Source organism: Mytilus trossulus, chromosome 3, assembly GCF_036588685.1.
Source record: "Mytilus trossulus isolate FHL-02 chromosome 3, PNRI_Mtr1.1.1.hap1, whole genome shotgun sequence".
Taxonomy (NCBI): Eukaryota; Metazoa; Mollusca; class Bivalvia; order Mytilida; family Mytilidae; genus Mytilus; species Mytilus trossulus.
Genome location: NC_086375.1, coordinates 83,628,332 through 83,644,026, shown reverse-complemented (window position 1 = coordinate 83,644,026; position 15,695 = coordinate 83,628,332). Strand labels below are relative to the sequence as shown.

Genomic DNA, 15,695 nt, shown 5'->3' with positions numbered 1-15,695 from the left:
GCTGATATCTCTATGGTTTGTCTGTTCCTGCCAAGCAGCTCTATGGATCTCTCTGAGTACTTCAGCTTCCTCCACCATTATAAAAGACTCTGCCCAGTGTCCTTTAACAATCCCTCGTGTTGGGATGGGGATTGTCCTTGTAAATATTAAAACATTGTCAATACACTAGTGACACATCTCCATCAATCCTGATAGGGAGTATACACAGATTCCACTGTACCCTTGCAGCTCTCAAGGGATGCTCTATAAACTAAGGAATCTAGGTATATGCATTTACATAAAACGTATCTATAGACATGATCATGATGATAGAGAGATGAAATTATAAAGAAAGAGTTATCTTCCTTACCATCTTTTATACCTTCATTTTAGTCATTTTGCAATGAATTTTAGGAGAGCTCATGATTGGGAAGTGGTGTTTTATCTAGAACGGAATAACAATAACATGAATAAGGGCATGGTAATTTTTTAACCAAAAGTCACTTTGCGCATCGACTATAACAAAAAGGGCACATAAACATACCAGTAAGTTGTACATATTCAAATTTATAAACATATATAAATTTAAAACAATATATAAAGTAAAGTTGGTAAAAACATTGTACATGATATAATATAATGATATAGTATACTATAATATTCTCAGAGTTATTAAGCAACTTTAATAAATAATTTGAAACAATGCATATGGACCATAATTTGGTATTCGGCCTTTGGTTTCTTTTGGTTTTCTTTTTTATAAGTTCTAAAACTTTAACTTTTATTCTGTGGGTTGTGTTGGTGTTAGAATAGTATTAATGGAACAATTGAGTTTTTCAAGAAAAAATTAATACATTTTGATTCACCGTTTACATGACAGGAAACCAAACAGGAAACCAATCTTTATTTGCTTTATTTTGCACAATATATTGCATAAGACATACATGAACACCATTACTAGTGTTACTTGCTTCATGTTAATATTTAAAATCTATTTTCAATGTTAAATTAAAGTTTTTTTTAAACGCGACAGGAAACCATAAGAAACCGAAAGCATTTTTTAAGTTTTATTTTATAGCAAAATCTGCTTAAAATAATCTGAACAGTATACTTTTTCTTAAAATCCATCTTTAATGTAACAGTATTATAAAACTCCTAAATATGTACTTGTTTTGAAAACAATTAGTACAATTTATTCAGAAATTTCCATTTTTTCTTCATTGATACAGGATACCATAATCGTTGTATCTTGATGTTTAAGCCAAAAAAATGTATTTATATTTGGTTTTGAAATTCCCGTTATATACAATTTATTCCAAATCATTGGCAATGTAACATTCTTTAAATCCAGTAAAGAAAAAAAAATTTAACTTGGAATTAAAATCTTTAAAATAGGCACAATGTGATACTTGTGACCTGTACACCATCTACATGGTTTCCACATTTTAACCTACTTTAGTGGGCTAAAATCAATAAAGTACTTCCTTTCAGGTCATGCATGGTAAAAGTTTACTTCTCCTTTGACAAGTTTATTGCGTTTCTGATAAGTGTTTGCAGACAATGAATAGAAAATAAGAATTAAAAATTGTGACAAAGATTCCAACTTTGTACATTCCAAGTGTAACAGCATATTAACATGTATTTTTTATTAAATTATATTTATTCACCTAAAATATCCAGTAATATTTACTGCTGAAGTTTAATCAATCCAACGAGCATTGGTACAATGATAAGAGACGTAATTTCGATTGATTTTTCCTAGGACTCTACACGTCATTTTCAGGAGACGTGATTTTTCCTAGGACTCTACACGTCATTTTCAGGAGACGAAGTGTGTTCCAACGTCTGTCAAATCTGAAATCGATTTTGTTAAGTCATTGGGCATTTATTTTCACACAGGATCGTATGTAACATTACGAACATAGGAAAAATAACAGACCACCGGCGCAATCTCTTTGACAATTGTATTTTCCTCTTTTAAACAAGACGAAACAAGTCTACAGATTATGTTTGCTAACATCCCGTTGGAAACAAAAACAATGTTTAGACCTAGTATTTCGTACATCCGGCCGTGATGGCGTGATCACATGTTAGTCACATGTTTCACGTATGACCGGAAATGAATAGATAAACAATTTTTATTAAAAAAAAAGGAAATAACTAGACTTCTGTTTCGTGTGAAATGTAACGCATAACAATAACGTCATTTTCTAACTTCATTATTAAAACAAGAATGTAAATCATCTCTGATTTACCTGTTTGAACATCTCGCGAGAGTTCATATTTGCATATTGTTTTTAAGAATTCTATTACAACAAAGCAGATTACATCATCTAAAATTTGCGTTACGAAATCGGACACAAAAGTCACGCCACTGTTCTTACATCTGCTACATAAATACTTATAGTTCTCGGCATTTTCTTCTCACTATTCTTAATGGTCGATGTTCTTTGTTATTTGAAAGCAAAAGTTATGAATTTGCCGGTGACGATTATCTATAAATCAGTCAGCGTTATGCTCTTCGGAAGCAAAAAGTAATGCTAGAAACGACACAAAAATACGGTTGTAGAATCTTTGAAATTCGTATATTTCAATTTTTTTTCTAGGGAAGAGTAGCATACACTTGTATGTTGATAAAAATAATGGCATCTTTAAATGTAGTTACAACTCTTCTTACACTAATTTACATTTTATCACTTTTCTATAGTTATAGGAAACGGAGCCCAATAGCAAATTATGGTCCATATACATGTGCATTGATATACAACATTAATCAAGTATATATACATCTCTGATCTAACTAATGTCCATTAGCTATGCCATTCATGAATGTGTCCATAGACATTATCGTAAGAAACCGGATCTCGTTCATACATGTTGCTGGTCTGTTTCACAACTCTGACATGTCTGATTCCTTTTCCAAATACTTCAATGGCGTATTAAAAATTTACAAAAATAAACAATGGCATGAAATTTGGAAAGGAATACATGTATGATGTTTTTGATGCAATAAATGAATTACAAATTTACTTGAGGCAACTTTCATCACATTCTTATGAAGTGACACACCTATCTTGGCAAAAAAAAAGTATGATTTGATGTACCCTCTGAGTCTCTTGGAAGGGATAAATACTGTGAATGTACATGTATTAGTAAAATAATATGCCACCAATTTTAGTCAATGCTTGTCCCCCTTTGATCAGCGAATAAAACAAAAACTGTGAAAGGCATCAATTTTTTAGAAAGAGAAAGGGCATAATGTTGTGCCATGCTAAATTGCTTAAGATAAAACACTAGGAAGGCTATGGGCAATTAAATGCATTTACAATACATCTAAAATAAAGGCAAGCATTGCATGATCTGGATACATATGTTTTATTTATATATAATTTATCTTTCTTATTTTTAGGTGCTTGTGCGAAGATTGTTATCAGCAAGTGCCTAGGGTTTGGTATCATTTTAGGATCAATTCTTGGTAAGATGATAGCAATTAAGTATCTTTACTTTTTACCGGACCTCAAGCCACCTTAGAAGTGACACTGAAAGGAGGGGTGTTGTATAATATGACTGAAAGACATTAACAAAAAAAAAGAATGAAAAGCCATTCAGAGGTGAAATTTTTTTACACAACTTCAAGGTGTGGCTGGTACATTAAAGAAACTTTTACATTTGTTATCATTACAGTACTTATTCTTGTAGAATTACTGTAAACCAACTTATTTTCGCGGATACTTTATTTCGCGTTTATACCCAGCTAGTCAACTTTGTGGTGATTTAATTTCGCCATTTTCTTATTTACTTAATGAAGTTTCAGTGCTCCAGCTTGAATCTCAGGACAGAAGGGTGCTACTTGTCTGAAAGGGCACTTTAGCGCAATAACCCAAATTGTAAGGGCACTGTTTGGCAGTGTATTAATAACCTTGAATACATGTATATATTGCTAGGCTCAGCTGCAGAACATTACTTGTATTTTGACCTTATTCAGAAATTAATGTGTTCCAAGTGTTGGTTCCATTAAGATTTTATTATATCAAATTATCATACCATGACACAAAGCATATCTTTTTAATTGATGTTAATTTATGCAAACTGTGCATTTTGATCAGGAAAAAAAATCCTTAGAAAAATCTGTTTTTCTTTTATAATTTATATAACTTAAGGATGTACACCTCTGAGCAGCCAAAAAATTCTAGAATTAAACTTTTTTTCTAAACCTGTTTTTTGGGTTCATATGACTGTAAAAAAATAATTGGTGAAGAAAAAATCATATGGTGGTGCACTTCTTTTTTTGCTACTGCCCTTTGAAAGTACCCAATTTTGATGATTTTCCAATTTTTCATCAGTTTTTACCTATTTTTGGGCTATAATCATGAAAAATATCACATTTCCTCAATTAAACTTTTTGTCATACTTTCAATAAAGATGAAGGGGACCAATCTGAATGAATTTGAATTACAAAAACTATAGGTAGGTGTTAATATAAGAAAGTTTTATCATATTTTGATGCTTTTTTATGTCAAATTTACCATGTTGTCAATTTTGTAAATTTGTGATTTTTCTCCGCTATAAGTACAAATTGCATATTTTTTCAACTTCTTTTTTATAAATGATAGAAAACATTCATATCTAAGAAATTTGAAAAGAAAAAAGGGATGTGGGATGTACATGTTTCTGGTAAAATGATTTTTTGTATCCCTCACCCATTTTCTCGAAATTTTGGCTAAAAGACTGACTTGATTGGTAATAAAATTTGAAAAATGTATTACTCAAAAACTACTCATTGGAAATACCCAATTTTTTTACAGAGTTGAATTTGATTATAACATTTTAAAAATTCATTCATATTTTCCACTTGTATCACATGTTTTAGACATAATTCCAGAACGAGATTTCAACGAGACTGAACGAGACTGAAATGTCAGAAGAATACATCCTTAAGTATACAAGTCTATAAAAATAAACAATAATGGAGCTAAACAAAATTGAATTTGTTATGTAATTAAATTATCTACATTAAAATTACTTGTTTAGACATATAGTATTTGTGTTATTGAAAGTTACCTAACTTGTAATCATTTAAATTGTTACAAAAAAGTATTAAGAAGTGCACACCAAAGTGCTCCTAAGTAGGGAGTTTTATAAATATAACAGGTGATACAAGAGATGATTATATTATAATGATGCAATAATACATTGCATATATCACAGTAGGTATAAACTTCATTATGGTTAAAAAAATAAAAGCATTTGTTAAGTGCTCCTATGTAAGGAGGATTATAATACATGTACAAGAAATAAAACAGGAAGTGGTGCAATCTTGTTATGTTCAAATATAAATTTCTTTGGTTTTTCTTTTAATTTCACACTCATGGTTATAAAAAAAAACGTTTTTACCAATCTACCAATTTAGTCAAAACTTAGTATGCCTTTTAAATTGTTTTAAATTTTATTTAAAAATATATTTTTTATGTGTACATATGCTACGATAAGTAAACATTACAAATGGCTAACATGTGGGCATTTTTTCATTCTGTATTAAATATCTAGTATTTGTTCAATTATCTTAAATCCACTAATTAGCAGTGAACAATCATTAGCAGAGGTGATAAAACTGCCAAAGGCATTATGTATTTAACTTAATCCTATTGTCAGTAAATTTAAGTGTTACACAATCAGGTAACAATTTTACCGGAAACACCAGAAGGCAAGAAATTTGTAAAATGTATCTTTTGAAAAGGCAGAGGGGGGCATTCTTTGGCTTTGGAGGGCAGAAGGGCGGGGGTAAGGGCACATAGGGCGGGGCGCCCTTCTATTTAGGGCAGGCGGGAACACTGAGTTTGATAGGGAAAGATCTTAAGTTATTTCTTTTCGCGACGATTTAATTTCGCGTTATTTTTCTACTTTCGAAAGTCGCGAAAAATAAATCGCTTGCAAAATTTAGTTGGTTTACAGTATATATAATATATCCTTTATAAACCTTTTAGTAGCATGATTTCCATCATAATAGACAACTTTCAAGTTTGATGCATTTCCGTCAAAAACTCTGGTTTTAGTGAACGTCACTTGTGCGTTTAGGGGCGTCGTCACTTCCATTCCAATGTTGAGCAAGTGGTTGGAAAACTATAATTCTATATTGTACGAATTATTCGGCAAAATGAATTCTCAAAATTGACAATCAGCATTGCTGTCATTAGAAATTGTCATTTAGTACCTACAGAACAACAATTATTTCTAGTTTATCCTGCACAATGACGATCACTAAGACGCTTGATGAACGTAAATAGTGCAGGGATACAGGCGACCCCCTATATCTGGTAAATGAAGTCATAAAGGCGCGTATAATTGACGAGTCTTTTTTCGGTGACGGATGAACTCGAAAGTGGTCTATTAGGTTAAGAAATAGTCCTAAAGTTGGGATTTGTTATCATTTTGGCTAATATCGGAGAAGTTTACTTATACTGGTCAGATAGTTGAGTTATTTCAGTAAAACTGCCAGAGATTTTAAAAATGATACATGCTAAGATTGCAGAAATTTCATCTCACTGTTCTGTTATACAGTAAAACTGTCACAGAATTTAAACATACCGTATAGCGGGTTATTTTCGCGGGTGTAAAATTTCGCGATTTTCATTGAACAAGGTATACGAAATATTTTGGCGGTTATTATTTTGGCGGATTGAAAACTTTTATTAATACCTTTGTATGCACACCTTTAATTTCGCGGAATTTATTTTGGCGATTTAGTTCTGTCCGCGAAAATAAGCGAAAATTTGCACCCCGCGAAAATAACCCGCTATACGGTAATACATGCTAAAAATGGAGAAGTTTAACTGCACTGTCATGACTGTTCTGTTTTTCAGGAAAACTGTCACAGATTTTAAACATAATACAGACTAAGAATGGAGGAGTTTAAACTGCACTGTTCTTTTTTTCAGTCAAACTGCCACAGATTTTTAACATAATACATGCTAACCTCACTGTTCTGTTTTTCAGTAAAACTGCCACAGATTTTAAACATAATACAGGCTAACCTCACTTTTCTGTTTTTCAGTTAAACTGCCCCAGATTTTAAAGATTGTAAAGGCAAAGAGTGGACAGGGAATCAGTTTGTCAAGTATCATGTTTGAATTAATAGCTATATCAGCAAATTATTCCTATGGTTTCCAGAAAAGTTTTCCATTCAGGTAAGATTTTATTCTTATTTATTTAAAAACCATCACAGCCAAAGTAATACAGGCTTGTAAATATTTGATGTGAATGATTTTTATATAAAAAAAAAGGATTAAAAATGTAGGTGTATAAAAAGTAAGATGAAGAATTAAGTTTGGCTTATTAATTTCAATATTTCAACTGTTCAAGATTAAAAGTGTTTTGACTTGATGAAAAGGCACATGAGAAAGTGAAATAGAACTCTCTTTTGTCAAGTTTTATTTTAAAAGCCCAAATAATCGCGAGATTTTTTGCAAAATTTGACAATCATCCATTTTTTGGGATACGATTGCTGTCAAGCAATCTGTAGACTTTTACCATTGACCCTATGACACACTCCCTCACGTCACTCGTTTTATTCTAAACATTCGGCAACATCTCAGATTCTTATGATTGTCTTGCTTTAAAAGGTAAAAACAAGCAAAACAATTGAACATAAACAACTTTCCTGTAATGTTTTACTCATAATCTTCATGTATGATATTTTCCTTGACTTATATGCGTGTTTTTACCAATACGGAAAATCAGAATTAAACAGTATTTATATTTAGTGTTTTTATAAATTTAGAAACACGTCAGAGGGAATTCCCAAATTTTGATAACTTGCGAGAGTTCTCTGAAAGCCGATCGATAATTCTATTTCTGTCACAAGAACTGAAGTGGAGTATTTCTATATTTTACCGTTATGAAACTGATATTTGATACTGTACTCTCATAAAGAAATGGAGAACCATTCATCATCTATCATTTAATAAACGTTCTTGTTCCAAATCGCAAGTCGCGGTTTGTTTATGTATTAATGTCCATGCGTGGTCTCACTAATTAGAGACAAAAAGAATTGTAGAGACAAAAAGCGTCAAAAAGCGACAAGAAGAATAATATTAGCAACAAGAAACTATTTAGCGACAAGAAAACATTTTTTTATTTATATTACTTATTCGAAATAAATATTAAAAAAATATGCAAAAGAAAACAATTTCAACGACAGGAAAGTTATTTTTGATAGGGGGGGGGGGGGGGGGGAATGAAACTTGTAAATCTAATTCAGTTGCTACATTTATTTACATGCTATTTTATAAGGTATCACAGGAAGTATATTTTGTCTTTTTATTTGTTTTTAAAACCATTTTTGTACAATATATAATTAACTTGCAAAATGCATTATTTGTGCATAATTGTCCAGAAAATTCATACACAAATTGTGAAATACAAATTAAGAACTGAAATCAAACAAGAGGAAAACATAATTAAAATGTGAATATTTTTCATCATTTTATTTAGTGTATTGTCTCATTTAACGATATTTATCATGTCTATGCATATAGATTGAAGATTAAAGGAAACTGATGACAATCTTGAGTTTTCAACAGGTGTTCACTATTCGGTACAATAATTTTATATTCTGGTGCGTGTAATTGATGAAGGTGTTAATGGATGTTATTGTTGCAATAAAACAAAGGACACGCACCTAGTTAATCTCATTTGTTGCTCTTAATTGTGTATTACCTTAGAGTGAAGCCACAGCTAATGTTGATCCTATCAGGAAAAAATAATTGTACAGTTAGGAAGGAAATAATATTTCATGTTTTTGTTTTATTAAATCCTTCAAAAGGAAGGTGACAAATCTTTGTTTTTATTTTCATTTTATAGCGTTTACATTTCCTTTGCTCTTACACATGTTTAATTTCTACATCTATCAATATGATAATAAAAAGTACACAATCTCTTCATCGAATTTTTTTTTATTTCTTCATCTTTCAATATTATCCTAAAAAATATTTTAATGTTTGTGATAACAAAATGTATTCTTGTCGCTAAATAGCTTCTTGTTGCTTTTTGTCACTTATTATTTTTCTTCTTGTCGCTTTTTGACGCTTTTTGTCGCTAATTAGTGAGACCCCACATAGGTGTAGTTTTCCTGATTTCAAGGGGTATCAGATTGAGTGATTCCCCGCTTCATTGATTAATTTGAAACTCATGGGATTCTTTCTATGTCTGTCTGCATATGGAGGGCTATTGTTGCATAATTTTAAATCACATGCATAATTTAAATTAAAATAAATGTTTCATCGTAAAAATTACCTATAACACCCCTTCAGCAGAAATGGAATCTTCCATGTTATCGTTTCGAGTTGTCTCCCTTTTCGAAGTATTCGTCAAGAAGAATTAACTCGTTAATGCCGGTAAACGTCGTATTATATTAAGAACGATCTCAATGTAAACAGAGGAGTGTGTACAGAAAGGAGTCATGCCCTCTGACCCAAAGGAACTTCAATAATTAAAGAGTAAGAAATGGGGTTCCTCCTAAACTGGTCCGCCGTTCTATATATAGCTTCGCACCGAAGGTCAGTGTAGCGATAAGTGAACACAATATGATATGGGTCCAGTTTAGGGTTCCTCCTAGAATTACGGTGATAAGATACGGAAGCAAGTTAACTCGTACCACGGCATTGGAACCAAAAAAGTTAACTTGTACTACTGGGAAGTCGTAACATTCAAAAAAATATATAAAAAATATGATGTTTTATGGGTTTCTGTTTGTAAACTTAATAGAAATAAAGTTGAATTACTTGAATTTTACACAGGAGTTAAATGAAAACTTAGACAAAAATAAAGAATGTTTTAAAGCATTAATGTTTTAACTGATCTTTCAAACTAGAACATAGGCGGATCCAGCCCCCCCTTTTTTGTGGAAAAAATTTGGTTGATAATAAAGGGAATCATTGAAGCATGACTGGAGCGGGCCCCCTCTTAGGTCAGTCAGCGGGCTCCCCCTTAGGAAAAGTTCTGGATCCGCCACTGTAGAACTTAATCCAGAGGAAAGTTAAAACATTGCTTTAACTGTGCCTTATTAAAATTGAACATGTTGAATATGTATATATCCAATTTAAGTTAATTAAAGCTGTAATCCATGACCACAAATTGAATGCTATGTTTACAATTGTTGAAAGCCATGTGCTTTTTTTGCGGGGAAAACGCGGACCCCCTTAACAGGAATCAGTTAAATTTCATTGTTACATTTATTTATAGACAGTAAAAATAATTTTGGCAATCATTTTGACTAACTGCTAAGATTTTATTCTTCATGAAAAATTTTCTTCGGGTGAAACTGTATATACCTTAATTATCTACATCTGCCACAGTATTTTCTATCCAATATACAAGGAACATAAGCTACAAATTGGTCATTGTACTTTCAAATTATATACATTTTACAGACTTAAGAGGTATTGGGTGAAAGTAATAAAATCAACGGTACCAATTTTGTTGCACCAGATGCGCATTTCGACAAAACATGTCTCTTCAGTGATGCTCGTGGCCAAACTATTTGAAATCCAAAGCTTATATAAAGGATGAAGAGCTATAATCCAAAAGGTCCAAAAAGTATAGTCAAATTCTAGAAACGTATATCATGTATATTCATCATTTAACACCATTTGAATGCATTTAAATAAGTTGGTACGAGTTAGCAATGGTTCGAGTTTTTTTTTTTTTTTTAATGGTACGAGTTTACAATGGTACAGGATAACTATAATTCGATAAAACACAATAAGTACATGGCTCATACACTTGTAACGGGGATTGGCTATTCTTTAAGTTGAGTGACTATTCAGATTGTTACATTTTGCATGTGCAGTTGAATTAGTTTAGAGAATAATACTATCCAACTGTACCAGGGTTACCGGCCAAAAATGCTTGAGACTCGCGCATGTTCATGCTTTTTTTGCAACAGTATTCTTGGATCTATTTCTTTCCTCTTTGATCTTTTGAATTTTGGCCAAATCTCATGCATTTGTTTAATGAAAATTTGGCAGAACTGCTATACATGTGTCAATGAAAACTATGGCAATCGTATCCCTCAGAGCATTCTGCTCTTTGATTTTTTATCAAATTAAAGTCTAGCTAGGAAACATAGATTGTAGGTGTCAACAAACATGTAAAATGTTATAGCAAACATTAAAAATGTTATAACCAACATTATGTTAAAATATCTATTTTATTGTGTTTGTGCTCTTTATATGTACTTTGTGTTACCTGTAATAATGTCAATGGAAATTTTACCCATTTTTATTGAATTTTTAATATTGGTTAGGGGGAAATAAAAATAAGTGCTATTTGTGACGTCATGAATAGAACACACATGTACATACATTTTCAATAACAAAATTATATTTCCTTTCTAGTCACTGGAATACATATACATTTTGTAATTCATTGTGTTATTTGTTATTAAATCCTAATTTGAAATTGGAGCCACTTTGATGACTTAAGGGCCTTATCATGCTTATGAATCGAACATTGAATTATGCATAAAAATGTATCATAAGGAAAGATTTTAGTTAAGAGTATGAAGTATTTTATAGTTGTTGCAAAGAAATCTCATCGATGTCTTGTCAGCATTTGAATATTAAATCAGATGCTTGTAAAAAGACACTTCCACATTGTTTGTTGTTAAAGATTCCTTGCTACCAGTCTTTGATAGAGTCTGAAGGATGTGTTTTTGACACTAATTCTGCTATTATCAAACACAGTATTGTGTCCCAGTGTCAGTCTAAAATTTTAGTCATAGCATCCCTGTTGGCACAGAATTTACCTACATGTGTTAAGTATAACTATTAAAAGTTTCTTGTCCTGAATTTGCATGAAATCTTTGCCTATTGAATATTCGTTAAAAACCAAAAATGATACTTATACTTAATTAAACTTATTACTTTTCAGTGCCTATGGTGAGGGTTTATTTTTAGCCATCCAGACTGGGTTGATTGCAGCTTTAGTGATATTTTATGGAGGGAATCTTATAGGATCTATTGGTTTTACATTGGTGTACACCTTAATCATGGCTTATTTAATGTCACCATTAGTACCTATGAATATCTTAGCTTTATTCCAGAGTGTAAACATATTTATTCTCTGTTTAAGTAAGGTAAGTTTGTCACCTTTAAAACTGAAGATTAACCTTTGTACTCTGTTTCATTAAAGTTCAAAGAACCTAAGGATATTACTGCTTTATTCCACAGTGTTAAAACATTCTCTATTGAGCAGACAACATAAAATTTGTTGGACTTAATGACAAATTTGGTGAATAATGAACCGGTCCAATAAAAATTCCTTTCCGATTCTCAGGTGTTCAGGGCTCACACTACTTCAGAATTATAGGGAGAAGTGACTTCTCTTTTTGAAACTGATAGGGAGAAGTGGTGAGATTTGAAAGAGAAGTGCTCATCCGTGCGGTGCGCTACAATGTTTGGATTTTACTGTAGTATAAAAGGTCATTTGTAAATAATGTTCTTTTTATATTGTTCAATTCATACCTGAGTATTCAATTAAAGTAACATTTCAAATTAAAAGTTGTTTAAATTTTACTATGGTCCTTGTGAGAAACTACCAACTAAATGTCTAGCACTAAAAAAAAAAATTTTTTAAAAGGTAAAGAATTTATAATATATCAATTACAATTAAATTAAAAACTATGTTGTGAATGAAATCAGTGTTTCTCATCAATAGATATATAAAGGTAAGCTGGGCCATAATATATTGATATTAGTGTAATAGTCTAAGAGTTAAGCAACTTTACAATAGTTTACAACAATCCATATAGATTATAGGGAATTATATACACCAATCAATGATGACTTTATTTAGATGGAACCAAAAGTCTTTTAATGCGTGTGGAATGCGTAATTTTTCCTTTTGGGATCAATTTTCTTCTGTCAGCTGTTCCATCCGTGCGTCCGTAGTAATTTTTGTAAAAATACGGATTTCGTTCATAGTTGGTCCGTTTCCGATCCGTAGTTTAGAAATCGGACAATGGCGGACGATTGCAAGAAAATTTACAAAAAAAAACGATGTTTGACAAGTTATTTGGAAAGGATCATGACGTTTTTAATGCAATAAATGGATTGAACATTTACTGGGGGAAACTCTTATCAAGTTTAAATGAAGTAACAAACTTTATTTTGCAGCTGAAAGTTAGGTTGATGTACGTTTTCGAGTAACAAGCACCGGAACTTTCAGAAGTGCACCAAGTGATAAAATGTTGTATTTTTATCAAATACTTGCTACACACTGCAAAAACGATGCTTCAACCTCATTTCATAAGATTAATAATCGTTAATGTCTAAATTTCTTTAATTATCAATAAAAAGTTGATGTTTCATCAACTTGGTAAAAATTGAAAATGTTCGATGACGGAAGCCACTGAAAGCGAGTATCGTAAACAACAGTGCGACTTGTCTTCGCTTTTGGGGGTTGGGGAAAGCGAAGTGACAGTCGTGAAAGCGACTTCTTCGCCCAAGTCGCCTGGTAGCGTGAGCCCTGGGTGTTGTTTATCATCGGTTTTTGGGGCTTGTAAAAATTTTGTTCTGAAAGGAATTTCACAAAATTTTTAATTGTCATTAAATCCCGATTTCAAGATGAAAATTCATTTGTTTCTACTGAGATCATATCAGTTACTATACATGTATACTCTCTTATCTGACCACAGATGAATTATCATGTTGTGATTGGTTAAACGCTGTCATGTGGTGACCCACTATGAGATCGTATAGGGGATGGTAAGTTTCATATGGGGTTCATAACACGTTAACGGCAACGTCATCTATCAATGTTGTTTGTTTCATTGTTTATTTTTCAACGCCGCAGAAAAGTCCAGCGTCTGATAAATTTCGTTATACGGTTAACTACTAACCCCCTACGGATTCATAGAGGGTGAATAAAATTCATAGGGGACTCGGCCTCCGGCCTCACCCCCTATGGATTTTACTAACCTTCTATGGATCCGTATGGGGTCAGTAGCGAACCATATAACTTATAATCTTCCATGAGCATACAAATCTTGGGGTTTTACATAAATTTTGTAATTCTGATATCACATAAAAGATTTAGGAATAAGAATCACTTCAAAAAGTGTGTACAAAATTTCTTTTAAGTAATAGAACAAATGAATGAAATTGCATTGGACGGCATATTTGCCTTGTTGCTAAGAGTAGAAGAATCTGTTTTGGTAACCAATTTAACACAGAAAGTACAGAGTCTATGAATAAGTGGGTATTTTAATAAAAGGTTTTTATGTGTCAATATACATTGTAATATAGGACCTTCAGAAATTGACTGATTAATCTGGCTATGATATATTCCTCAAATTTTCTGTTTATTATTTCCTATTTTCTTGTTTATATACTGTAAACCAACTTATTTTCGCGAATACTTTATTTCGCGTTTTATTCTTTCTTGACCACTTCGCGGATATTTAATTTTGCGATTTTCTGATTTACTTGATGAAGTTTAATAAGAAAAGATCCAAGGTTAACATATTCGCGATGATTTGTATTCGCGTTATTTTTCTACTCGCGAAAGTCGCGAAAAATAAGTTTGTTTACAGTATATTGCAGTATTCAATCACCGATCTACAAATGTTCATATTTTTTCTTTATTTTGTAGTTGCTTCAGGTTGTAGCTAATTATAGAAATGGCAGTACTGGACAGTTATCAGCCATAACAGTGTTCTTGCTGTTCTCAGGAGCTATCACTAGAATATTCACATCCATACAAGAGACAGGAGACAACCTGGTTATTATGACATATGTAGTGTCTACTTTATTTAATGGTTTAATTACTGCTCAAGTCATATACTACTGGAACAGTAAGAAGAAAACCGAATAGAAACATTTTATGCAATACAAATTTGGGCACATATTTGCCATTGTTGTTAACAGGGAAATATATCACTGTTAAGTTATATTATTTATTGATATAGGGGACATATATGTAAGTCCTCTGTTATAAATCAGATAATCAACTGATGCAATATGACACATATGAAGATAAAGATAAAGCTCCAAACATGCTATGCATGTTTATATATGTAAAGTTTTGAAATAAGCATTGTTGGACATGTTCTTGTTATATTTGACATATTTTAATTGTTGGTGTTATTGTTTGATTGATAATATGTTTATGCATTTATTAAAGTTCAGTTAAATCTTATACACAAAATGCAACATCCTCTGTCTGTTGAGTACAAACAATGCCAGGTCTCTTTAAAATCATTTTATTTGACAATCACTCACTGTGTGACATCAATGTTCTTAAGAAGTATGTATGGTATAGATTTTGATCCTGTAGTACTTAATAAAAAAGATGTTCTAATAGTTGGAAATTACATAGAAGGCTATATGAAGATATGATTAATACAACGAATATTTCAGGTTTTACAATCATGTGTCAGATATATATGATGAATCAACTTAAAACTTTGGTTATACATATAAATGGAAGACTTATTTTTTGTCAGTCTGATTTTTACTGATTTATTTTGTTAGGAAGCAGATTCAATCTTGGTCTGACATTAAGTCATCTAATAGTCTTCATATGACATTATATCAGTGAAATGCAGACTATTAAAACACAAATTATCAGACTTGACTTTATTACTGCTGATGAATTATACTAACCTAACATGTTATGAAGTTTAAATTTATAAATTAAAATAAACAACATATAAAGTT

General features: G+C 31.6%; 1 protein-coding gene across 1 annotated transcript in view; it reads left to right on the top strand.

Annotated features, from left to right (window-relative positions):
- Nucleotides 1-15,695, top strand: part of LOC134712665 (mannose-P-dolichol utilization defect 1 protein-like) — a 27,367-nt gene extending 11,672 nt beyond the window's left edge. The window contains exons 2-5 of the mRNA XM_063574415.1: nt 3,389-3,454; nt 7,031-7,163; nt 11,908-12,112; nt 14,629-15,695. Coding sequence (XP_063430485.1) covers nt 3,389-3,454; nt 7,031-7,163; nt 11,908-12,112; nt 14,629-14,850 — 626 coding nt within the window. The 3' untranslated portion in view covers nt 14,851-15,695. The remainder of the gene's footprint in view (nt 1-3,388; nt 3,455-7,030; nt 7,164-11,907; nt 12,113-14,628) is intronic.